This window comes from Pangasianodon hypophthalmus, chromosome 25, assembly GCF_027358585.1.
Source record: "Pangasianodon hypophthalmus isolate fPanHyp1 chromosome 25, fPanHyp1.pri, whole genome shotgun sequence".
In the NCBI taxonomy this organism is placed as follows: Eukaryota; Metazoa; Chordata; class Actinopteri; order Siluriformes; family Pangasiidae; genus Pangasianodon; species Pangasianodon hypophthalmus.
Genome location: NC_069734.1, coordinates 9,337,568 through 9,362,398, shown reverse-complemented (window position 1 = coordinate 9,362,398; position 24,831 = coordinate 9,337,568). Strand labels below are relative to the sequence as shown.

The following is a 24,831-nucleotide window of genomic DNA, read 5'->3' as shown; positions in this document are numbered from 1 at the left end:
GCCTGTTAGGATCTATTTAAAGATGAAGAGGATACACAAATTTTCATAATACAGATGTTTTGAACATCTGCAGCTGTGTTTATTTCTTCAAAGAGATAACGCAAATTTGATGTGATTCATTTAAGAACCAATAAGATAATGTTGGTCGCTAAACCAGTCAATCATATTGGCCGGTGGGCGTTTACTCGAGGAGATTAGGCGGGAAGCGTCAGTGGATTGACCAATAAGATTGTGTAATGGGCGTTACCGTGATCAAAGCCACGCCCTCTTGATGAAAAATCGTTCTGAGGTTGTTTTCCCGATTTGAGCCAATTAGCACACTAGCATGTTCCTGGAGCTCTGGCGCCTTGGATGGAGGCTGATTAAATTTCCCCTCATTAACACGACTTTACAGTACTGAAGCTTTGAGCGATTTTTTTCCCCCAAAATAAATCTGGAGTGACTAGACCCGAACTTATCGAGGAGACTTTGTTGTCTGCGGTCGAGGTGAGTTTTCTGATGTATTTACTAACTAGCCTGCTAACTAGCTAAAGCATATGAGTAGCACATTAGCATCCTAGCTATATAAATCGCGGACTGATTTAACATCCGGTATTTTGTCCATTTATGGTTTAAAATGAGATTATGTATTCTCGTGAAAGCAAAAACCAACTGCACTATAGATGAGTTGAGACACCTTGCTAATCTATCAGTTTGCATGAGCAGCTAGTTAGCGAGCCTAGCATCCGAGTGAGCTAACGCGTTTATAATCATCATGAGCTTGACCATTTCCCAGTCTAACAACGACCAGTTAATGCACTGCAGTTATTACATGTTATTATTTCTTTTCCATAAAGCGCAGGAGTCTGATTCGATAGTTAGCATTGTTTCTTTAGTGGTGAAGCAGCTAGAAGTCATTGATCAGGACTTCCTGATTTCATAGTTAGCTAGAAAACAAGCTAGCAAGCTTAGCACGAGCTAAGAGAAGAAACAAACTGGGCAGGAATTAATTACTACAGCGCGCTTGGCTACACATTTTATTATTTAGTATTTTTTCATAAATTTTGTCGTTGTTGTTAACACAGAAGTAATAATGTTAATATTTATCAGAATAGTTTACAAACATGCAGAGAGTCGCTGTAATGCTGTTTCGTTGCTCGTCCAGTGAGTTATCCACGTTAACAACCTTGCTAGCTAGCTAACATTTGCTATGCACTTAGCAAGCTGGGCTGGCTAGTTAACCGGATTTTATTTAATATTTTATTCTCTGAGCTATAATTCACCTCAAAGTCTATCACTTGACGCTAAAAATAAGAAGTTTAGCTACAATTCGTTATGAATTCGTTGATATTGCTGTCAATATATTAGCGAATTGAATGCACTAGCATAGCTAGCTAATGAGAACCCGGGTGAATTCTCTGAAAGGTTAATATATTTATTTATATTTACGTTCCTGGTTTGTTTCACTGGTTTAATTCTGTTTTTTGTGTCTATTTATACTGTAATGTCAACATTTCAGGGTTAGCTAGCTAGCTGTGTGGTGTGTAATGGTTGCCAGCTGTCTCAGTCACAGGCCTGTAACACACACACACACAGCGCGCGCACAGAGAGAGAGGGGGAGGGAGGGAAAAGAAATCAAACTCTGTGTACAACTATGCAAACTTTTTCTAAAAGTTTGGCCTCTTTTCACGTCCGGAGTTCAGGTTCCTCATTAAAGAAAGTTGAGAGCTCGTGCTGTTTAAACACTTCTGCTTGACATGGAGCTGTGTGTCATTGAGGAGAGGTGTGTGTGTGTGTCTGTGAGCAGGGCCGGAGAGCTGTGTGTCTGTGAGCAGGGCCGGAGAGCTGTGTGTCGGTGAGCAGGGCCAGAGAGCTGTGTGTCGGTGAGCAGGGCCGGAGAGCTGTGTGTCGGTGAGCAGGGCCGCAGAGCTGTGTGTCTGTGAGCGGGGCCGGAGAGCTGTGTGTCGGTGAGCAGGGCCGGAGAGCTGTGTGTCTGTGAGCGGGGCCGCAGAGCTGCGTGTCTGTGAGCGGGGCCGCAGAGCTGCGTGTCTGTGAGCGGGGCCGCAGAGCTGCGTGTCTGTGAGCGGGGCCGGAGAGCTGCGTGTCTGTGAGCGGGGCCGGAGAGCTGCGTGTCTGTGAGCAGGGCCGGAGAGCTGCGTGTCTGTGAGCGGGGCCGCAGAGCTGCGTGTCTGTGAGCGGGGCCGGAGAGCTGCGTGTCTGTGAGCGGGGCCGGAGAGCTGCGTGTCTGTGAGCGGGGCCGGAGAGCTGCGTGTCTGTGAGCGGGGCCGGAGAGCTGCGTGTCTGTGAGCGGGGCCGGAGAGCTGCGTGTCGGTGAGCAGAGCTGCGTGTCAGTGAGCAGAGCCGGAGAGCTGCGTGTCGGTGAGCAGGGCCGGAGAGCTGCGTGTCGGTGAGCAGGGCCGGAGAGCTGCGTGTCGGTGAGCAGAGCTGCGTGTCGGTGAGCATAGCCAGAGAGCTGCGTGTCGATGAGCAGAGCTGCGTGTCTGTGAGCGGAGCCGGAGAGCTGCATGTCAGTGAGCAGGGCCGCAGAGCTGCGTGTCGGTGAGCAGAGCCGCAGAGCTGCGTGTCGGTGAGCAGGGCCGGAGAGCTGCGTGTCGGTGAGCAGGGCCGCAGAGCTGCGTGTCGGTGAGCAGAGCCGCAGAGCTGCGTGTCGGTGAGCAGAGCCGCAGAGCTGCGTGTCGGTGAGCAGGGCCGGAGAGCTGCGTGTCGGTGAGCAGGGCCGGAGAGCTGCGTGTCGGTGAGCAGGGCCGGAGAGCTGCGTGTCGGTGAGCAGGGCCGGAGAGCTGCGTGTCGGTGAGCAGGGCCGGAGAGCTGCGTGTCGGTGAGCAGGGCCGGAGAGCTGCGTGTCTGTGAGCAGAGCCGGAGAGCTGCGTGTCGGTGAGCAGAGCCGGAGAGCTGCGTGTCGGTGAGCAGAGCCGGAGAGCTGCGTGTCGGTGAGCAGAGCCGGAGAGCTGCGTGTCGGTGAGCAGAGCCAGAGAGCTGCGTGTCGGTGAGCAGAGCCAGAGAGCTGCGTGTCGGTGAGCAGAGCTGCGTGTCGGTGAGCAGAGCTGCGTGTCGGTGAGCAGAGCTGCGTGTCGGTGAGTAGACCCGGAGCACAGACTGAGGCTGCAGTGTTGACATTGGCCTGGGTGTTAATGGCAGCTGCAGACTGCGAGCTACAGCCACTGAAATCTCAGTTCACCCGTGTCAACATCAGCTGTCTTTTAAACATCAAAAGACTGACAGTTGTCAGGATGTCTGAATGCACTACCTGAGAACCAAAAAGAAGCGTTTACTAAATGATATACCCCAAAGTAACGTTTTATTTTGCCTGCCTTTTTATTTGTATTGCTTCAGACTCCCTTAATCAGAACAAGTAGCTCAGAATCTGCAGATATTTCAGTATTTGTGTAAGAATGTTGTTCCAAAACTTTTGGGACATACAGGGAGCAAATGAACTAACCATGCAACTATAAAGAACTTTACAATAGTTAAGAAGCCCTTCATTCATTTTCAGTTACCGCTGTATCCCAGTGGATCTGGACGGAGCCTATCCCAGGAACACTGGGAATGAGGTGGGAATACACCTCGGATCAGATTCCTTCCACGCACACACACACACACACACACACACACACACACACACACACACACACACACACACACACACACACTTTCACACCTAGGAACAATTTGGGGTGCATTCGAATTGCCGTCGCAACTTGTAATTCCCATCTTCCAACCAGTAAAAGCCAAAGAAAACGCCTCCACGTTGTCAGCTTGGGGTGGTCTTCTTCTCAACTACCAATTCCTTCCCCGTTTACGGCGTGACGTCAGGTTAACACGGCTGCTCACAGCATCAGAAGTGAACAAATGAGCACTTCTTTCCTTTAAATGAGTTATGCTGAATATACAAGTGTTTCCTTTAGGTCACTCAGCAGACAGACATATTCACTTGTTAAATCTAAAATATTAACTATGCAGTTCCGTGTTTGAGGAGGAAAATATACATCACTTGTGACAGTGAGCTGGCTGCAGCATTTAGGAGTAAAATTTAAATGCTTTTACACCTGTTAGTTCATTTGCCTGCTCAGAATCAGACCGAAATTGATACTGTTGGCTTGTTTGCTGTTTGGTTTGGTTTAGTTTCACACTGCACATAAATAAGTGAACTAAAAAGTAAAGAAAAAAAAAACATTGGCCAGAAATACTGAGGTAAACAAACCTTTGCCAAGTGTGTAGTAATCACAAAGTCACTGGAGCATGAAGAACACAGAGCCAGTGTTTTATAACTCACTAGATTATTATATAAATATATATTGCTAGGGTTGAGACATTTTGTGGGGCTCATCCAGCATTTATCTCCTCTTTTTGTTTGTCTTTCCAAACATCCAGAGCGCGTTGTATGTCCACAGCACTACAGTTCTGCACTTTGGCTTTGGTGCCTCGTGGCTCAGTTTAGCAGCTCTCATAAACAGAAAAATGTTGCATAGAGCCCAAAATACACAGCGTGTTTGGTTCACTTCCTGCAGTCGAGTCGATTCAGGGTTGAATCACTTTCAGACTTTAATCGAACCTTGCTAGAGTTTGCTTGGGACTGGACGGAGATGACCTCACTCAGACTGTCCTGGACCGCACCTGTGTGCAATTTTTGTGTTTTCATTTGCCTGAAGAACTACACTGAGGAGAAGAACACACCAGGGTTCGATTCAAATGGACTAAACACCACATGTGTGAAAGCAACCCAAGTCTGTCAACCAGAACAGTGCAGAAATTTACTCAGGCGTTGCATGATGCTTTAGTATTTGTGTAAGAAATTTGTTGCGAAATGTTTTGGTAGTGTGATGAGACAGATTTTTTGGATTAGGAAAAATGGAGATAAAATGAATTAATCATGCAACTCTACAGAGCTTTTTAGTAGCTGGAGAGTGACTTCGCTTTTGTTAATATTACTACCTAATGAAATTTTATGTGGCATTTGAGTGAAAAAAGGATTTGTTTTTCTGTTACTGTATTCTGCATTGTTTATATGTATTGCTGCTTTTAAACACGCGTCCCAATCCTATTTTTACCATTTCTGCTATGGCCGATATCAGAGTATTATCTTAAACCTCATACTTGTCTGATAGTGACATTGTTATTGTGATAAACTATTTAAAAATGTTTTTTTAAGCACATTATGTGCATCATCCGTACCCACCGGCATACTTTGTTAAAATCAACTGTATAGAGTAAATATTCACAATCAATTATCTTATAACTGCATGGTAAAAAATAGCCGATAGATTCTGTCACCTTATGCCAGTATCAGCTGTTTGTTTTCTCTCATTAGTTCATTATTTTTTGTGAATAGTGAATTTAAAAAGAGCCACTACTGTTTTGATGGTGGCAATTTATTATCAGGAAATATGACGCATATTGTAAGCAATGAATATCTTCAGGTATCATGATCTTATGTTTTTGCCGTATCATCAGACTCTAGTGTCTCATGACTCTTTGTTCTTCTTCTCATAAATCCACTCCGATCCACTCTTCACTGTTTTAGATTCCACTGAGCTGTGGAGTATGAGTACACAATGAAGCGGCGCTCGGACGATCAGGAAACAGCGTTTGGGTCTCAGCGGCGGCTCCCCGGAGGCACGGAAAGCTTTCATCACCGTGTTGTTGCCGCTGGATCTTCAGTCTACGGGGCTGCCTCAGAGAACATGCAGCCCGCTGCTGGTGTGCAGTACTCTCAGGTCCCTCAGACCTTTCAGGTACGTGATGGATGCTGTCTGCATGTCAGCTTTAAATAGATAACGCTCGGATTAAATGCAGCCTGAACAGTTAATTGGCTTATTTGAAAATCTTTACTGTAATGTTTAGTCATCTCCATTATCTGCAACAAATGATTGCAGTATTTGTTCAGTTAAGCAAAACATAGAGTATTAGTGCTCATTAAACAGGCTGTTACATTGTTTTTGTTTTTTCCTCCCACCATTTTCCCTTTCAGGTGCCCTTGGCTCAGAGCTCGGGAGGACATGGACACAGCGACAGTCCTGCAGTCCACGCCGGCGCACATCATCACGGCCCCGTGGTCCAGCCTACAGGAGCCGCCGTGGGTCAGGGTCACTCTCATGCCCCGCCTGCTTCTGCTCCAACACCAGGCCAGCAGCAGTTCCAGAGGCTCAAGGTACGACTTCAGTCCATATGTAGACTTCACCGAGGTGTTTCTGCCAACACGATTGTACATTATATACATTAACTGCTGATTGAGAGTCGATTGTGATTGCTCTGTTGTGTTTGGATGCCGGCAGGTGGAAGACGCTCTTTCCTACCTGGATCAAGTGAAGCTCCAATTCGGGAATCAGCCTCAAGTTTACAACGACTTCCTGGATATAATGAAAGAATTCAAATCTCAAAGGTCAGATTGAATTGACTGTGCTGTTAGTAAAGATCTGGTTTCAAGTTTATTTTCTGTAAAATCGCCCTAAGTTTATATGAAATGTGTAGTTAATGATTAAATCCCTTTGAGAAGATGATTGAGTGTGCAGACTGGTCAGAGTGTAGACGTTTTTGCAGCATTTTTTTTTCTTTTAGGAAAGTTAGTATTATTTAATTAGTATTGAACCATTGGCAAAAAAAAGGTGTTAATGTATCTTATACCACAGCGCCATTGAATGCTTGATTCTAATTGGTCAGATGGAATATGATGATTTTTTTTTATTATTAAATGACATCAGTCCTGACAGTAGTTCTGGCTGCAAGGCAACATTCAGATTTTTATATTAAAACACTTGTTCTAATATCTTACCGTTTCTATGGTAACAACTTACACAGGGAATTGTATGGCAGATGCTCCACAAAAACATTAAAAACTTGTAAAAAGCTTTCTGTGAGGAGATGTTTATTTAGCATTTTTGGATGGAATCAGCAGTGTCAGCGCTTTTATTGCAGTCAGTTGTAAAGCGGTAAGTTTTCCAACACGGTTTTTCTAACACAGCAAAGAAAGTCTGTCTTTTTTAACTTCATGAGAGAGGAAATAAGAGAGGCAGGTGAAGAGGTGACTTTATAGCTGCTAACGTAAGTGATAACATAAGTTAGTGTTGGTGATTTGCTGTGGTATAAGAGGATTAACACTCTTTGGGTCATGCTATTATTGGCAAATATTCAACTTTGCTGTGGTAACAGTGACTGTCTCTTCACATGAGATTGCATCGCACCACCCAATCATTGATCGTTTTCCTGTAACAGCACATCGTGGTGTTTTATTGCTTGCAAATCATTTAAGAGCCCACCATGCCACATGCAACAGGGGAATGTGCAGTTTCCAATTTCAGAGGTTATGAGTGTAGGCACTTTATGCATTTTTATATTGGCTGATGACTTTTTTGTGCATCTGCCACATCAGGCTATATTATTCCTTTTTTTTTTCCAGTATGAAAAAATTATAGTTCTGCAGTAAGTTCTGTCTGCCAAGAAGAGAAAAAATAATTAAATACATTTATGTGCAAATATTTAATATCAGTATAATAGCAGTTTATTAATAATAATGTGTTTGTGCTGTGTTTTACAACAAGCACTCATTAAGTAATTACTGTGCAATTACATACCAAAGTACTTACTGGTTATTGATGTGTATCATGTGTCTCTGTGTGTTTCCAGCATCGATACACCAGGCGTGATTAACAGAGTGTCGCAGCTATTTAAGGGCCATCCAGACCTCATCATGGGCTTTAATACCTTCCTGCCCCCCGGCTACAAGATAGAAGTGCAGACTAACGACATGGTGAACGTAACGACCCCAGGCCAGATCCATCACATCACGCCACATGGTATTTCAGTGCAGAACATCCCCATTACGCAGCAGGCTCAGCACCAGAGCCAGACTTCGGCCCCCACCAGCACCGCTGCTCTCCCCATGCCCAGCCAGCCCACGCCTGCCAAGATCAGCAAGGTACCCTTAGGCGTGTGCTTTGTGTTTAACAGTACAGTGGTTGGTTATATGACTTTGTGTGATGATGATGTCTGTTTGGGCAGTGAAACAAGTGCGCATTGAATTTATAACAGTTTGAGGTGAGGGTTTTTCACTCTCTGTTGTGTGAAACATGTATGGATAACAGTCATTTTGATATAGCAGAACAGAAGTTCCTAAGCAGCATGTTTGTGTGTTGTTATTTTGAAAAACTGAAATACTCCCTTCTTGTTCGCTGCAGCCCATGCAGTCTCCTGCTCTGACCCCAACCAGCCAGCACAATCCGTCCATCCCATCCTACGCCTCGCCCCGCTCCCCCTCAGTCCAGTCTCACACGCCGGTGAGCAGCACACCTGCCAGCGCTCCTCCACTGCAGAACAACCAGCCTGTGGAGTTCAACCACGCCATCAACTATGTCAACAAGATCAAAAACCGCTTCCAAGGCCAACCAGACATCTACAAAGCCTTTCTGGAGATTCTGCACACATACCAGGTGAGAGGATAGATGGAGCAGATAAGGAGCAGCCTTGAAGAGCAAAATAAAAAAAAGAACATATATTTTCTTAGAGCAGGGGGTGTCTGCTCTTTTGAGCGAAGATAATATCTTATATGTTGTAGTTGAAAGATGATGTAGCTGTTATCTTTGTGTCTCTGTATACCTTTTTGTAGACATATATTATCTAAAAATGAGTAAATTAAACAAATAAGGAATAATTGAGAGGTGCTGTGCTACAAAGCAGTTATTATGCTACATTAAAGACATATCATTTAGTCTAATTGAAAGAAGTGGTATTTGTGCAGAAAGAGCAGCGCAATGCAAAGGAAGCAGGTGGGAACTACACTCCGGCTCTCACTGAGCAGGAAGTGTACGCTCAAGTAGCCAGGCTTTTCAAGAACCAGGAGGATCTGCTGTCCGAGTTCGGACAGTTCCTGCCTGATGCCAACAGTTCTGTGGTAAGCAGTTTACAGAATAGTAACTTTACCCTTTAATGATTGCTTGAGTGTGGTTGGTAATTAAAATTGCTCTTTTCTGGGTAGTTATTGGGCAAAACAAGCACAGAGAAGCCCGAGTCTGTGCGTATGGATCCCAGTGGTGTGCTGAAGAGGCCTCAGCTCAACAACAAGCAGAGATTTAACCAGAACGGCTGCCAGATCCGCAGACACTCTGGGCCCGGTGCTACTCCCCCCTTAAAGGTAAACCCTCTTCTTTGGTGCTGTTTAAGTGTCACAAAATGTTATTTTTGGATTTCACATGAAGGTGTCAGTCATATTTTCAGTTAACGACTCTTTATCATAGTGGTTTTGTTTACCAAACTGAAACTTTGCCTGCTATTTTGTTATTAACAGAAGAAGTCAAAGTTTATGGGAAAAGAACACCCAGTGGCTGAAGGCAGCAAATTTGGAATTGGCACTGAATCTTTGTTTTTTGAAAAGGTAAGTCTATGCAAAATTGCCTTTTTGCCAGGGGCGGACAAATTATTAGCTAGCCTACAAGGCAAAGGGAAGCTCCAGGGTGCTGCCTCTCTCATGTTTTGGTTGCCTGGAAACCTGACTATGCTAAAAACTGGCTAAGGTAACGTAATAGCATATGGTGAGCTAGTCAAATGCTTTAATACAGACTAAAAGGAACAAATTAGTATATGATCGTTGTCCTTCTGACATAGTTTCTGATGTAGCATATCATGTTTTGTGCCCTTGACAAAAGTCACTGGTGAAAGTTTCAGCTATGAGATGCGCTGTTTTGTCCTTGTACATTTAACTGTGAGGAGACTGTGGAGTCTTCATTTTAACTCAGGGTTTTTAACAATCTTTCTTCAGTTTCATTAGTTTCCTTTCCACATACCTGCCTTTTCCTGATTATTAAAAGTCATCTGTCATCTGTGCACACTAATTAATCCTCCTAGCAGATATCATTTTATCTTTAACCTGAATGCGTCTTGGCTGATGTGTGTAGTGCACCAGGCGGCTTGTCCTGGGCTACTGCTTTGTCCACCCTTGCTACTGCAGTTTGTAATGTGTGCTTTGAACACAGACAACACAATACACATGAATATGTAAAATGATGGCTTAATGGTTATTTACCTCAGGTGAGGAAAGCACTAAGAAGCTCAGAGGCCTATGACAATTTCCTGCGTTGTTTAGTCATCTTCAATCAAGAGGTGATCTCACGGGCAGAACTAGTGCAGCTGGTGCTACCTTTCTTAGGGTAAGTCTGATGTTAATGTACCAGTGAAAGACTGTTTTATGATATGCAGGATGTGTACTGCATTATGAAGTTTATCAGGATGTCACATTGGATATAAAGTGTAATGATTATGTTTACCTTTATTAAAGCAGATGGTATTTTTCTGCATAATGTGTGATTCAATCCAAGTACATAGCTGAGCAGATGAGGGTTTAAAATAACCATAACTATACAACATTTTTTATAAAGGTTGCACTGAAGCTTTATTTATTTATTTTTGGTATGGGTTTCTTACTTGGTAGTAATCATAGATGAATTTGCACCTTGATTTGCAAACAAAGCATAGACCCTGGTGAAAGGAAGCGTATGTGTCATGGAGCTCACACATCTGAAGTACTCTGAGGCATTACAGTGTCTCTGCACTTCACTGCGTCCTGCTCATGATTACCTCTGTGTGTGTGCGATTCTCAGCATCTTACACTCATTTTAATGACCTTTCTCACTGATGATGCTCTGCACACGCATGTCGGCCGCTCTGACACTCGCTATTAAACATACTGTTTAAAAAATAAGATGTTTTATTAGGTTAGTCTTATCGTAGGAAGATGCCAGAGTGCATCTTCCAATTGTGAAATATGTCCAGATCGCTGTCATTTGTTCATTAGCATGGCATCATAAACTAACCTTACATCACAGAAAATCATGCTATTGGTTATTAGGTGTTGGTATTGGTGCAATTTTTAAAAAAATATATATAACCAAGTATGAGTAAATGAGCACAGTATAGGATACCAATATTGGTAACAGTGCATTCCTAGTTTTTATGATTTAGTCCTTTTAGGTGAATTTGTATTTTTATGTTTGGGCTGGTCAGAAAAACGTCTCTCTAACAGTGCTAAGGGGACCAAACATGGCTCTTTGGCTGTAGAGTAATGAGGTGTGACCTTTTATTTTATTATTATTATTATTTTTTTTTAGCTTATATTACATTACTAATTTAAAAATTTTCAATAATTATTTCTCACAGGAAATTCCCAGAGCTGTTTACTTGGTTCAAGAACTTCCTGGGCTACAAAGAGTGTGCCCAAATAGAGAGCTTTCCCAAAGAGCGTGCCACGGAGGGCATTGCTATGGAGATTGATTATTCATCCTGCAAGAGACTAGGTTTCAGTTACAGAGCTCTGCCTAAGAGCTTCCAGCAGCCCAAATGCACAGGGAGAACTCCACTCTGTAAGGAGGTAAGTGACCGTGATCTATGGGTTCTTCCACTACTGCTTTCTGTAGTAGTCATGTTGACTTGTTAAGGATTTGCATTAAAAAAAATGACATTTCTAGAGGTTGTAGCGACAGAATCAGTAACTATATTAGATAAATGGCGAAGTTTTATTCAACCTAATTCTTCGATATGTTCAGGTTCTGAACGACACATGGGTGTCTTTCCCATCTTGGTCTGAGGACTCCACTTTTGTTAGCTCTAAAAAGACACAGTACGAAGAGCACATTTACAGATGTGAGGACGAGCGCTTTGAGGTAAGCGAGCACTCAAAACTTAGTTTCATTCTATTTTTTTTTTAATTTATTGATTATCTTATTTACTATGTGTTTATTCCTTGGCAGCTCGATGTGGTGTTAGAGACAAACCTGGCCACTATCCGTGTTTTGGAAACTGTTCAGAAGAAACTTTCACGAATGTCAGCAGAAGAACAGGCCAAATTCAGGTTGGACAACACCATGGGAGGCTCCTCTGAGGTCATTCACCGCAAAGCCATTCAGAGGATATACGGAGACAAAGCTGCAGACATCATTGACGGTCTCAAAAGAAACCCTGCTGTCTCTGTACCAATCGTTCTAAAAAGGTAAGCTTGAGGTACATGGCTTAAAATAACCAGTCAGATGTAATACATTTCACAAAAAGTTAAAGTAAAGAAGAAAATGATCTTTAAGCTGTCTAATCTGAGCTTCACAAAGTCCCAAATGTTATATTAAAAAATAGTTTGACAGGTGCAACTTTGTTTCAAATAGATATTTTCTCTCTTTTTTGAGTTACGTGCTGGGCACGGATGCTATAACTGTGTTTTCAGACTGAAAATGAAAGACGAAGAGTGGCGCGAGGCTCAAAGAGGCTTTAACAAGATCTGGAGGGAGCAGAATGAGAAGTATTACCTCAAGTCATTAGACCACCAGGGTATTAACTTCAAACAGAACGACACGAAAGTGTTCCGCTCCAAGACACTGCTCAACGAGATCGAGACTCAGTATGATGAGGTAAGACAAATCCTGTCACATTTTATAACCTCCTTCTTCTTTTTTTAAGTAAATATATGTGGATGGCTGTACAGTGCAGGATTCTTATTTGCCCTGGAAAATCTGGAAATTTGCAAATTTGTTTTCCAGTCATGGAAAGCACCTGGGAGATAAGTAAATGGTTAAAATGAATTGGAGGCATTAGCGATGTCAAAGTTGAGTGTAAATTGGAACCGTTAAGCCACTGAGAATGAGTTACAGTTCCTCTGTACCTGAATATATTTAGTTTAGTCTTTTTTTTTCTTTTACCAGGCGATTCCCTGTGAGATAGAATCTGTTTGGCAAAGGAGAACCAGTCAAGTGGCTAGCTTATCTGAAATTTACACCAGGTGTCAAATTGTTCTTGTACTGCGTTTAATAGTTCTTGAAATTTTGCCTGGTTCTTAGGTGGGTGACCAAGGAACTACATTAAATTAACTAAGTAATAAAACATGCTGGTTTGTGCTATTATGGGAAAATAATCCACGACAGGTTGATGTGATGCGAACCGAGGTGAAGAGATTTACTGTTGCCACCCCAAAGTTTTTTATTTTCCAATAATTATTACTCTTATATCACAATAATTTGCCAACAGTTTAAATTTTTTATTTACTAATGAATGACATTATACTTTTAACCATTTATAGTTATATCTAATGTTGTTGGACACCTGTGAGACAACTTCCTGCTATCGCTTGCATTATATAACTATAATCAGCCTTTTACTCACCACAGAATGCAAAGTCTTCTGTCCAAAGACACTCTCAAGGCTTAAAACTTCCTCGTTGTTACAAAGTTCTGACACTGGAGACTCCTTCCCTAACAGTTAAATAAATGTTCACTTACAGAATGCTTCTGCATATAAACAATTATACATTTATTTTTTTAAATAACATATTTTATCTGTTTATTATTAAGCTTTGATTCTGTGGAGAGTCCACTGTATAAGTCCCTGTGAATGAGCTGTTATTATAGAAACAATAATTTATAACAGGACACACATTAATATAAATGTGTTATTTCCCCTAATGCTAATAGTAATGTCCGAGCTGTGCTGTTAGAGAAAAACAATCAGTTCAGCCTGTATTCAGCCTGAATATTTCAATTCTGATATTACTGTATAACTCGTGATCAGAAGATTTAAAAAAAAAATGGAATTCTGTGGTTCAGTTAGTAAGTAAGGGATAGTTTGAGTTTTTTATTTATTTATTTATTTTTTATTTATTTTTATTTTTTTACATTAAGATTTAAGGTTTTTGGTAGAGGTGAGTCATTTTAAGATAACCTTCAGTGAGCAATAACTTGTATATAAATAATTAAGCGAATTGCTCAAAAATGATTTGTTAAAATGAGTGGGGACCTTGAGAGTCTGACAGCATTGAGAACTTTGTCTGGTGCTAATACGAAAAAAAAAAAAAAAGACATTATACCCATTCTGTAGAAGATTGTGTAATGGCTCACGTTCGGTTATGAAATTTGTAAACAGTTGTCCCTGTTCTCTTAAGCCATGAAGCTTTAGAGATGTGAAATGTGGGCTCCTGAATGGCACAGTAGAAAAGCGTTTGTGCTATTGTTAGGAGATCGTGAGCTCAAATCCAGATGTTGCTGCAGTCGTTTGTGACTGAGGGTCTAAGTGAGCAAAACTGGCTGTGCTCTCTTAATGGGGGAGATGGCATTGCTCTGTGCTGTCAGGGTGACACTAAACTATTGCGGGCATCTGTGAGGTTATGTATGTGGAAGAAGGTGGATAGCGCTTTCCTCTGAGTGTACAGCTGCCTTGTGATGCAGCATAAGCAGCAGCTGGAAAAAATGCACTGCTTGGGTTTTGTCTCTGAGGAAGCACCTGTTAGCCTTCATCCTCCCGAGTTGTTAGATGTTGTGTGATGAGGGAAAATCTAGCGTTATACTATTAAAGATACATAATCCTGGGATTTTCCCTGGCTAATTTATTAACAACACCAAAAATTACAGTTTTGCTTGTTGTTGTTGTTGTTTTATTTCAATGCGTTTCGTTCAGCAATCCGTTTTTAAGCAGAACAACTTAACAAAATACAGTGACGCACAGAATAAATGTCCTGTAAGTTGTGTCTGTAACAGTTAAATTGAAAAATTGTACTACTGATTAACAACTCTCATAGGTATTACTACAGTCTTATTGCACTACAACACTTGCAACTTTTTTCAAGCCCCAGAACGCTACCTGCCTTAATAATCTATAGCTTTTTTGCTGTTTTTTTTTTTTTTTTTGTAAGTCATGTTGTTCTCTCAAATAATTTTACAATCTGCACTTTACAATCCCGTGCAGCGGCAGGAGGCATCAGAAGACAACGGCTCTTCTCCGTCAGGCCCTCACATGACTCTGCCGTATGAAGATGGTCAGATCCTGGAGGACGCAGCTGCCCTCATCATCCACCACGTCAAGAGGCAGTCCAGCATCCACAAGGACGACAAGTATAAGATCAAGCAGGTCATCTACCACTTCATCCCCGACATGCTGTTTGCCCGGCGCAGCGAGCTGTCCGACGTGGAGGAGGAGGAGGAAGAGGAGGAGCCAGATCCTGATGAAGACGGAGCAAAGAAGCCTAACGGTACAACTCAGCCCAAATCCAAGCTGCTGTTCAGCCACACAACACCCGCACAACAGAAGCTGAGCACTTGCGATGAGGCCTACAACCTCTTCTATGTCAACAACAACTGGTACGTTTTCCTGCGGCTGCACCACATGCTGTGCTCCAGGCTGCTGCGCATCTACAACCAGGCTGAGAAACAGATCGAGGAGGAGGCCAGGGAGAGGGAGTGGGAGCGCAACGTGCTAGGGCTCAAGAGAGAGAAGAATGACAGTCCAGCTGTCCAGCTGCGTCTGAGGGAGCCCCGTAAGTCCAGCCTCATTAGAACCATTGTAACATTTGGCCTCAAGCACGGGTGGACAAATCATAAATTTATTATCTAGCCCCCCACTGGGCAAGTGGACGCTCCAGTCCTGCTGTCCAAGCCTGTGTTGTGGTTGCCTTGGAGGATAGGAATTCTCTAACAAAGTTTCTAATGTAACACATTGTGTTTACAAACTTAACAAAAAAAAATGGTGAAGCACATTACATTTAAAATGTACATACTAAATGAAACCTTTCTGCTTTGTTTGTCCACCCTTGTTCCAACTCATTACGTCTAAGCTTAAATGGATTTTCATGTTGTAGATATATTTTTTTAAGATGTTTTTTATGACATTTTTTTATGTCCTGGTCGCTCTGTTCTAGTGGACATTGACGTTGAGGACTACTACTCCGCCTTTCTGGAGATGGTGCGCAACCTTCTGGATGGGAATATGGAGACATCTCAGTATGAGGACCAGCTGAGGGAGATGTTCACCATCCACGCCTACATCGCCTTCACCATGGACAAGCTCATACAGAGCATCGTCAGGCAGGTCAGGGACAGAATCAGATTCTATCGTTCTTTTAGTGATTGGCACAAGTAGTCTGTTCATTGAGTACTTGTATTATAACTGCATAATTGATTAATGCTGCTTGAATTTCAGAAATTGGATTTGTTTGACTTGACACACACAAAAAAAAAAAAACTCAGACACAGATTATTTTGCTTTAAAATTTGCATTGCGCTGCTGTTTTTCTAATTCACTGGGCACTTATTGAACACGATAGATTCTTATGCAGTAATGGCAGCGAGTGCACCCAAAAAGCCTAGTCTACCTAGTTTGTCACTTAGCCTAAAAAAAAAAAAGTTATATTTCTGTATTATTAAACTGAGGCTATGATTATATTTCGCAAAATGCCAGTTGTCCTCAATTTTGTCCTTTTGGTCCCCCCTCTTTTCAGCTCCAGCACATAGTGAGTGATGAGATCTGTGTTCAAGTGACAGATCTGTACCTCAGTGAATGTTCCAATAAAGCAACAGGTGGAATCACATCCACTCAGTCATCCAGGGCCAACGCCGAGGCGAGCTACCAGCGCAAAGCCGAGCAGCTAATGGCAGAGGAGAATTGCTTCAAGGTATGCTCGCTTGAAAGTGATGACATTTTCTTGAACCTGTCACTGACTCGCTCTAGAAAATGGACAGCTCATTCCGCCCAGCCATCAAACACTGTACTTAATTCAGAAGGGAGACCTTGGATTTAATGAGGATTGCAAGAAGATGAATGTAGAGATTTTTTTTTTTTTCCTGTGGAAGCTTTGCACTTTGCTGTGTGATTTTGGCTGGAACATGGCTGGACCTGTCATTAGCTCAGGCTCTTGGGACAAATAAATTTCGTGTCCTGGTAGTGTGTGGTTTTTTTTTTTTTTTTTTTTTTTTTTTTAAATATATATTTATAGTTGCTCGGCAGACAAATAGGTTCAACAACCGGAGGAAGAAAATCCCTAATCCTTAATGACTTTTGCAAAACAAACACTTTCGTTTGGTATCTAGGTGTGTTTAAATTCACATGCGCTACTTGCTAATAGAACAGCTTTTACTAGGCGGGTTGTTTGCAGTGCACACAAGTTTTTAAGGTTAAAGAAAATGCAGGTACGTGTAAAAACTGACAAAACTGAGCAAAATAAACTCCAGTATAAAGCTGACTTGTAACTCCGTTGCTAGCACAGCACTGCGACCTCAAAGTTGAAAATACAGAGATAAAATAAAGATCCTAGCCAAACTTGAATAAAATCTTTTACATGCACTATCACAGTAGCTTACTGTATAGCCAAAATGCCAGCTAGTGACTTGTTGTGTTTTTTTTGTCATGTGCGCTACACAATCATGTACTCTTTGATTTCCTTTAGCTCATATTAATGCACTTAACTAGCTCGTTATATGTTTGCAGAAGTACACACGGCTCCTTTAACGTGATCGAACTGAATTTTGGTTTGTTAGTGTGAAGACGGTACTCTGTGGCAGTTAAAGTTGCATCTTATTTTCGATAATGACACTTACGTGTTCACTACAGCTACTATTCCAGAAGAGCAAGGGGAGTGTACAGCTGGCTGTGGAGCTGCTGGACACCGAGGAGGAGAACTCCGATGAACCCATGGAGTTTGAGGTACACTGCTGCACAGTTGCAACGCTTTCAGCATTGCAGTTATTTGTTTGAAATTCCAAAAACGCACCATGTTTTCTCCTCTTGATTTCTTGCAGCGCTGGCCGGATTACGTCGATCGCTACCTGAACACGGACTCGACGTCCCCGGAGCTGAGGGAGCAGCTCTCCCAGAAGCCTGTGTTTCTGCCCAGGTGAGGCTCAGCCCTGCTCCATCTCCTGAGCCCTGAGCCTAGCATGGCTCATTTCCTAACGTCCACTCAGCCTCATAGATATATGATTAACATCATCAGTGGTCATTTAAGGTCCAGAGGGTCTGGTTCCACAGAATGTCAAGTGATTTCATCTTACTCAACATGTGAACACCACGCCACTTATGTTAGCTGGTACAAGTGTGTTTCGATGGCATTATAGAATGAGTGCAATGCAGAAATGTTCAGTGGGCATGTCTTTGCTTTTCCATCCAAATAAGGACAAGCTCTTTGTGTTCTGTTTATTTCATGGACATGGGAGTTGTTAGGATGTTCATTTCTGCTGCAGTCCAGTACAGTTTGGTGATTTCTGTGGGTTTAAGTCAGTGATTTTTAAGCAGAGAAATCACCAAACCGTCCTGGACTTGGACCTTGCAGGACTAGTGTATAGTTTATTTATGAATCACATTGTAAGTTTGATATAATGTCTTTAGAGCACTGCTATTTATTTCAGACATTTTGCTCAACATAAAAAAACGTTTGAGTTTTTTTTTTTAGATGCAACTGCATTCAATTATTCAGTTCTGACTGCCTTTGTTACAACTGTGATGCTGAAAGTAACTGGAAAAGTGCATATAATTTTAATCTTTGTATTTTCAATGTAAGTATGGAGAACTATTTTTATACCACCATTCTTAACAGACTTGTTAGACAGTCATGTTCCTTTGAAGTGCATACATTAGCGAATTAAAAATTATACAGTGAGATTACAAAAATGAGCTCACACTTGAAGTATTTCATTAGATTTTGCATAACCTTTTTAAGAGGCAAAGGGCATACAGCTCAGAAACATATTATTAGAATATAATATATCAGAAATGAAAAATCTATGCCTTATGTTCATGTAATGATTTTCACAGAAATGATGTGAGCTAAATTCCTCAATGTGTTTGCTTTATGTGTTCCTATAAATGGTTTTAAGGTCTTTATGATTTCAGTCTTTTCTCAGCAAAAAAAAAAAAAAAAAAAACTGTGTTACATGTTTCAGAGATGCAGTGCGCTCCCGTTGAAGTGTGTGCTTTTGGTTGGGGTTGTGAGTTTACAGAGGGCTGCTGTGGATAGAAGTCTAACTTGCCATGGTGTGTGACTCCCATACAGCTGTATTTCAGATGGGGGAGCTTGTCAATAAAATGCTGGTCTGAATTGTATCCTCAAATGTGCGTGTATTTCTTTTCCAAAATTTAAGCACTTGCATGGGAGGATGTTTTTGTGGATTGTATATTCATCCGTTATTTTTGTGGTTTGGCTTTGCATGTCTCAATATGTGTAATGCCAAAGATTATTTTTTTAACTTAATTTTATTATTGTTATTATTATTATTAATCATATACAAACTGGCAACTTGTTTTGCCAAAATTTTTGACTGACATGTGGTGATGGTTGTTGTGTTTTTTTGTTTTGTTTTGTTTTTTTTCTGTGCATCTTCTTATGGGTGTGTGATTGGGCAGTTTAGACTATTTAACCCACATTTCACATTTATGTTGCTTCACAGTTTGCCCTGTATAAAATAATGCAACAACAACAACTAAAAAAAAAAAAGCAAGCAGATTTTTATGCATGGTCATAATCAATTTTGAACTGTTGTTACTTACATTAAAGTAACTCCTATCGTGGCTTTTTAACTGTCATTTCTTATTTTTATTGAGAATTGGCTAGTGCATCTCAATTTCTGTAAAGTGGAGTCCTGAATACAAAATATTCATGGTTTCAGTCCCCGCTCTCACCTGTAACCTGTGTGGTAAGTACATTTCTAATTTTAGTATTTATTGAAGCGGGGATTTTTTTTTTTTTTTTAAATTTCTATATTTATTTCCATTTATTTTCTCTTTTTCATAATCTGAATTCGTACTTGATCAAAATACGGCTTGCCACGGATATGTGCCTGTTAAGGGAATCTCTGACTCAAACGGAGGTGCACTGTAGACTTTGTACATAATCTCCTTTATGATTATGATTGGGTGTTTCTTTCTCATCACACTGAGAGGCTGAGCCTTGGTGCGTGGGTTACATGATGTACTGCTATACATGCTGTGACAGACGGCTTTGCAGATAACTTTACACCTTAATGCAACGTTTCCTTTCTGTTTGTCAGGAACCTTAGACGGATCAGGAAGTGCCAGCGAGGGCAGCACATACAGATGAGAGAGGCAAGTGAAGCAGCTAAGAAAACCGCCGATGGTGCAGAGGACGCGAAAATGGAATGCATGTTTAAGCTCAACTCCTACAAGATGGTGTACGTTATTAAGTCGGAGGATTACATGTACAGACGCACAGCGCTCTCGAGAGCCCATCAGGTATGCAAATGATTGTGACATTTAATCTCCCTGCTCCAGATGCTGAGCTTTTTTGGAGTAAAGACTTGTTCAAATAGTAGGAGTTTAAATGCTGCATCAGTGAAATCTGTTTTTATCACTAGTGTACTATTATTAGCAAATTACTTTGTTTAAACACTGTGTGTTTCTCGCCACTCTTTCTCCTGTGTATCTGTCAGTCCCAGTAAAGGAGGCGTGGCTTCGGATCCCTCCAAGTTAACATGGCATAAAAGCATATACTGAAGTACTTTTTCATATTGGACCACATTATACTACCCAATAAACTCTTTTATCACTATGGCACATTGAAAGTACATAGATTTTTTTTTTCCCTTCTTCATTGGCTCGTTGAATACCTGTCAAGCGATGCGGGGGAAGGAGATACATCACTTGCATTTATTCTGACCATCTGCTCAGGAGCTGTTTAATTGAAAAAGGATTAGGGGTAGAATTAATTATCTAGGGCTGATGGCTGCAGCTAACAGTTATTTTCACAAGCAATGAATCAGTTGTTTGTTTGGGTTTCTTTTTTGTTATTAATCGATTAGTTGGATTGAAAAAATATATTAAACAGCAAAACCTATTTACTAACTAGGCTTAATTAAATAAAAGGTCACTAACTACAATTCCATATTACTGACATTTATCAGATAATGTCATGAGAATATGAAGAGCTTATGTCGACCACTTTTTTTCCCCTAAGAGCTCGGTACCTTTTTTAATATAATATAGCGGTGTGTTCAGTAGACCAGTGGGCTTATGCATTTCAATGGGCTTATGCATTTCAAGTCCTGTGTTGTTCAATTCCACCCAGTCATATTCAACCAGATTTTGACGTAGTATCTGAAACACTCAAATGCTTAATTCACTTCTCCGTGTTTGTGCGAGGTGAGTGACTCTGTCCTCTCCGTCCTCAGTTTGAATCATTTTATTGAAATATTTTTGTATGATTTTATCTACAACTGTTCTTTACCTATAGCTAACATGAACAGGTAGTTGTACAGTAGCTGGGTAGAGTAGCCTGTTTTTGATAAAGCTGAGTGAAGCGTACGTCCATGAAGTGTAAATCCATCCAAGGGTTTTGTAAGAAAAAAAATTCTTACAAAATAACTTTGCTTTAAGTCAGAAGAATATTATTTTAGTCTTGGGCATGAAGTCTAGGCTTTAATGTAAATGATTTCAGATGCTTTTCATTGGCCAGTTCCCATCCACCAGCCGGCTCTCTTCCTATCATATAACAGCTACCAACCCCGGAGGTCGAAGGCGGTCACATGATTTCTTTGAGACGCTTGAAGCTCATTCCACGTGCATGAGCTCATAGCTCAGTCATGGCCAGTCTCGCTGTGATTGATTGGTGAGAGAGAGCATAATATCCCTCCCACCTAGAGAGCACAGCCAAACTTGCTTTCTTGGACTCACAGCCACGGATTTCTGGGCAATAGGCTGAACGCTTTTATCATTGCCAGACACTTTCACTTCTGGCTAACAAAATCAGCTGAGCAGGGAACTGGCTGTACATGGGCGTTATGCTTACATAGAGGTGCTAACATCTACGGTTTAACTGCAGCATTCACAACTTTTTTTTGACCCCTTGATATGGGAGACACCTGAAAACTACACTTTTCATCTGCTCAGAGCAAACATGAATAAAATTCGGCTGATAGAAAAGCCAACTCAAAGCAGAGCTCCATGGCAACCAGCATTACGTTTCATTCACTTATCTTCTTTTTTTTTCCTTCTTAAAAAGTTCAAAGATGTGTTTGTGCCAGTTTTATGTAGGTGAACTTGCTTTGACCTGTGAATTGTGAACCTCGGTATTGTGAGCCAGTAGAAGGAAAGAGGGCGGGACTAGCCTCTGGTCAGTAAAAGCGTAAAGGACAAATATGCAGTTTATCTTTCGTGTTAAAGCCGTCTTGTCCACTGACATACACTAGTGTTTTTTTGTAAAATTTTTTTTTTTGTCCCTGCCTGCTAGGATTTTCTTCACTAAAAAAGGTGCTAAGCTGTATCTTTCCTTGTCTAGGAAGACTTGAGTGATAAGGAAAGGTACAGTTTAGTACCCTTTTTTCCTGAGTGATCTCTGGTCCTGTACTAATCCAACAGAGCTGTTTCGGTTCATCATGTAGACTGAGTTTCTGGAGCAGGAGTGTTAAACTGAGGCTGGAGCTGAATTTTCTAGAAAGGAGCAGTATTGGTGATTAATGATCTAATATCAAGAGTGTGTGATAATCATTTGTGTCTATTCCTGTGTCCAGTCCCACCCGCAAGTCAGCACACGGCTGCACCAGCGTTTCCAGACCTGGCTAGACGCATGGAGGGAGAATCATGTGACCAATGAGCTGGCCACCGACAATCACAGGTGGCTGATGGGAGAAGGCCAGGAGGGGCTGCGCGCCTGTAAAACGAGCTGTGAACCTTGCATCCTTCACTTCCAGACCATCAACAGATACCGGGTCACCTACAGCAGCACTCCGTAACACCCCACTCTCTGTCCTTGTGTCATTTCAGAGAGCTGGTGCTTGTTTTTTTCCTCTTTTTTTTTTTTTTTTTTTTTTTTTTTTAAACTTTTTAAGAAGAAAAAAAAGATGACTGGAGCAGCACTGAAATTTAATGCTGGTTGCCATGGAGCTCTTTTTTTAGACTCCTTAATCTTGTCCATTTTTATCTTTTTAAACTTTTAGATGGGATCTTCTTGGCACATCTTCTTGTTCAGACACCATGGAGAGAAACTCCAAAGATCTTTTTTTCCCCCCTCTCTTTTTTGGAATTATTCCAGACAGTAATCAAAGTCTGAAGCTACTCATGAAGATGTGTGGTTAATATCACAGGTCAATGTGTAACATTTTTCATTTCTAATATTGTCTTGTGAAGTTAAGTTGTCGATTTTTAGCAATACGCCCCTTTTGTTTGGCATTTTATTATTTTTTTTCTTGGTTCAGTGTTAACCATGTCCTCACAAACACTATTGTGAACTGCAGCCAGACTCGATTTGTGGAATAAATAGCAGACAGAATGCACTGACGGTGAAGAAAGCTCTATAAAAGATCTTTGTCTGAGATCATGCAGCGTGGTCTGGCCTGACGACGTGAATTTGTACAGGTCCATGTAATAGGTCTGTGCTCTTAAATATTTATACACCCCTGAAGATAATCATGCATTAACGGTTATCTAAGATACCAGCTTCAGAATATGACAGCAGCCACAGAATATCCGATATTGTAAATAACTTGTATATACTCCAGACTGTTTATATTCAAATGAACATTATAATGTAGTTCACCTTTTAGACTTTATTATCTTAGCAGATGTGACTGATGCTGGTCTGTATATTATAAACAATTACCTTTTTTACCAAAGGAAGTTATTGTTATAATGTTTTATTTTTTTCCTTTCTATTTTTTTTTTTTTTTTTTTTTAAATCTGTCTCATCATCCCTTTGTGGTCGTGACTTGTCTGGACTTTTAAAGAATGTTCTGTATGTAGAATCTTTTTTTTTTTTTCTGATTCATTTGAAGGATTTTTACTCGACCTTATATGGAAATTTGTGACACTGCCCGTGCTAATATAATACAGAGTAGAAATTAGAAACTATTCACTGTTCTTGTCCTGTTTTGCCTCCCTTCTAGTCCAAATATGAAAAGTTGTGAAAGTTTCATTTTGCCGCACTTTTCTCGTGCACCACGCGGTGATGACTGCTGAGACGTATGTAAAAGCATATTAGAAAAGAAAAGAAAAGAAAAAAAAAACAGTGATGGCATGTTTCTATGTTCTCATGTACAGACTTTTGTATTATTCATTATTGTTTTAAAGATTGAAATAAAACAAAGTTGTAGTTAACAGTAAAATTCACAGGAAAAAAAATGCATGTCTCCTGTCATTAATTATATTCCATATTATTTTATAGTACACTTGTTACAAGACTGCGCAGTGAAAATGATAAATCTGTGATCCTTACCCAAGCCACTCGCCAATTTATCACTGTAGCGTCTTTGGGTTGTAAAGCTGCTTATTAAAAGTGTGTTGTGTTCTTCTTGTAGATGAGCAAATCTTGGACTTAAATGCAACTTGGTAGTGATTAGAACAGATTATTTATTATTTATCCTAATTCTTACCTTTAACAAGGAAACAATTTGCTGTAAAATTTTGGATTTTACTAGCTGTAATAGTATACAAACAACAGCAGAGGGAGTATTTGGACAGTTCTATCAGTCACAGTAACAGGCATTAACTTTCTTTTGTACCTTTTCAGTGTGCATCATTTCATATATATTTTAAGGCACATATATACGGGTGAGAACCTGAAGAAAAAGAAACAACATGGTTGTCATTGTGAAGTCTGATCTTGTCCTTCATTGGCATTCTCAATCACCTAAAGAGTTTCTCGTGTTTTTCTTTATATATCACACTAATGCACAAGTACGTTATTGAATGTGCGCTTTTTCAAGCACAATTTCCAATCCTATTCACTGCCTTTCCCATCGATCTTAATCTAGACAGTTTTTATTGAAACAGCCAGTTGAGCAGACCTTGTGACTGAAGCGCCGTGACTGCATCCATGCCCCAGTAATAAAAACCTCTTTTAAAGTTACAGATATTTTCCTCCAGCCTTCCTGATCCAACATCGAGGTCATCTGGGCCTGCTCAGCATTTTTATACAGACCACAGAGCATAGTGCGATGTTAACTGCTTCACTGTATCATACAGTACACTTGTCTGGAAGCATCTTGCTTTCTCTACTCCTTTATTCATGTTTTTCCTTTCATTTGTCACCTGACTATATAATACTATGTTTTAGTCCTTCAATGACATGTTAGTTAGTCTAGTTAGTTAGTGAAAAAT

General features: G+C 41.0%; 1 protein-coding gene across 2 annotated transcripts; it reads left to right on the top strand.

Annotated features, from left to right (window-relative positions):
* Positions 1–120: 120 nt before the first annotated feature.
* sin3ab (SIN3 transcription regulator family member Ab) lies at positions 121–24,225 on the top strand. Of its 2 annotated transcripts, XM_034299552.2 has the most exons (21): positions 121–486; positions 5,522–5,732; positions 5,969–6,148; positions 6,273–6,379; positions 7,621–7,912; positions 8,172–8,423; positions 8,732–8,884; positions 8,969–9,124; positions 9,278–9,364; positions 10,018–10,136; positions 11,143–11,353; positions 11,529–11,645; positions 11,733–11,971; positions 12,197–12,380; positions 14,704–15,271; positions 15,653–15,822; positions 16,232–16,405; positions 17,341–17,433; positions 17,529–17,623; positions 19,773–19,974; positions 22,248–24,225. In XM_034299552.2, the coding sequence occupies exons 2-21, from the start codon at positions 5,553–5,555 to the stop codon at positions 22,467–22,469; spliced, it is 3,801 nt and encodes a 1,266-aa protein (XP_034155443.2). In that variant the 5' UTR covers positions 121–486; positions 5,522–5,552; the 3' UTR covers positions 22,470–24,225. The 2 variants fall into 2 exon arrangements, with proteins under 2 accessions (XP_034155443.2, XP_034155444.2); XM_034299553.2 differs by lacking the exons at positions 19,773–19,974; positions 22,248–24,225 and adding an exon at positions 18,669–18,828 and having other exon boundaries at positions 123–486.
* Positions 24,226–24,831: the final 606 nt, after the last annotated feature.

Excerpts from the sequence above, each read along its gene's own strand:
- sin3ab (XM_034299552.2), top strand. The coding sequence starts at position 5,553 with ATGAAGCGGCGCTCGGACGATCAGGAAACAGCGTTTGGGTCTCAGCGG. Across the intron at positions 6,149-6,272 it reads AGCAGTTCCAGAGGCTCAAG|GTGGAAGACGCTCTTTCCTA; the intron begins GTACGACTTCAG and ends GGATGCCGGCAG. Across the intron at positions 9,125-9,277 it reads GTGCTACTCCCCCCTTAAAG|AAGAAGTCAAAGTTTATGGG; the intron begins GTAAACCCTCTT and ends TGTTATTAACAG.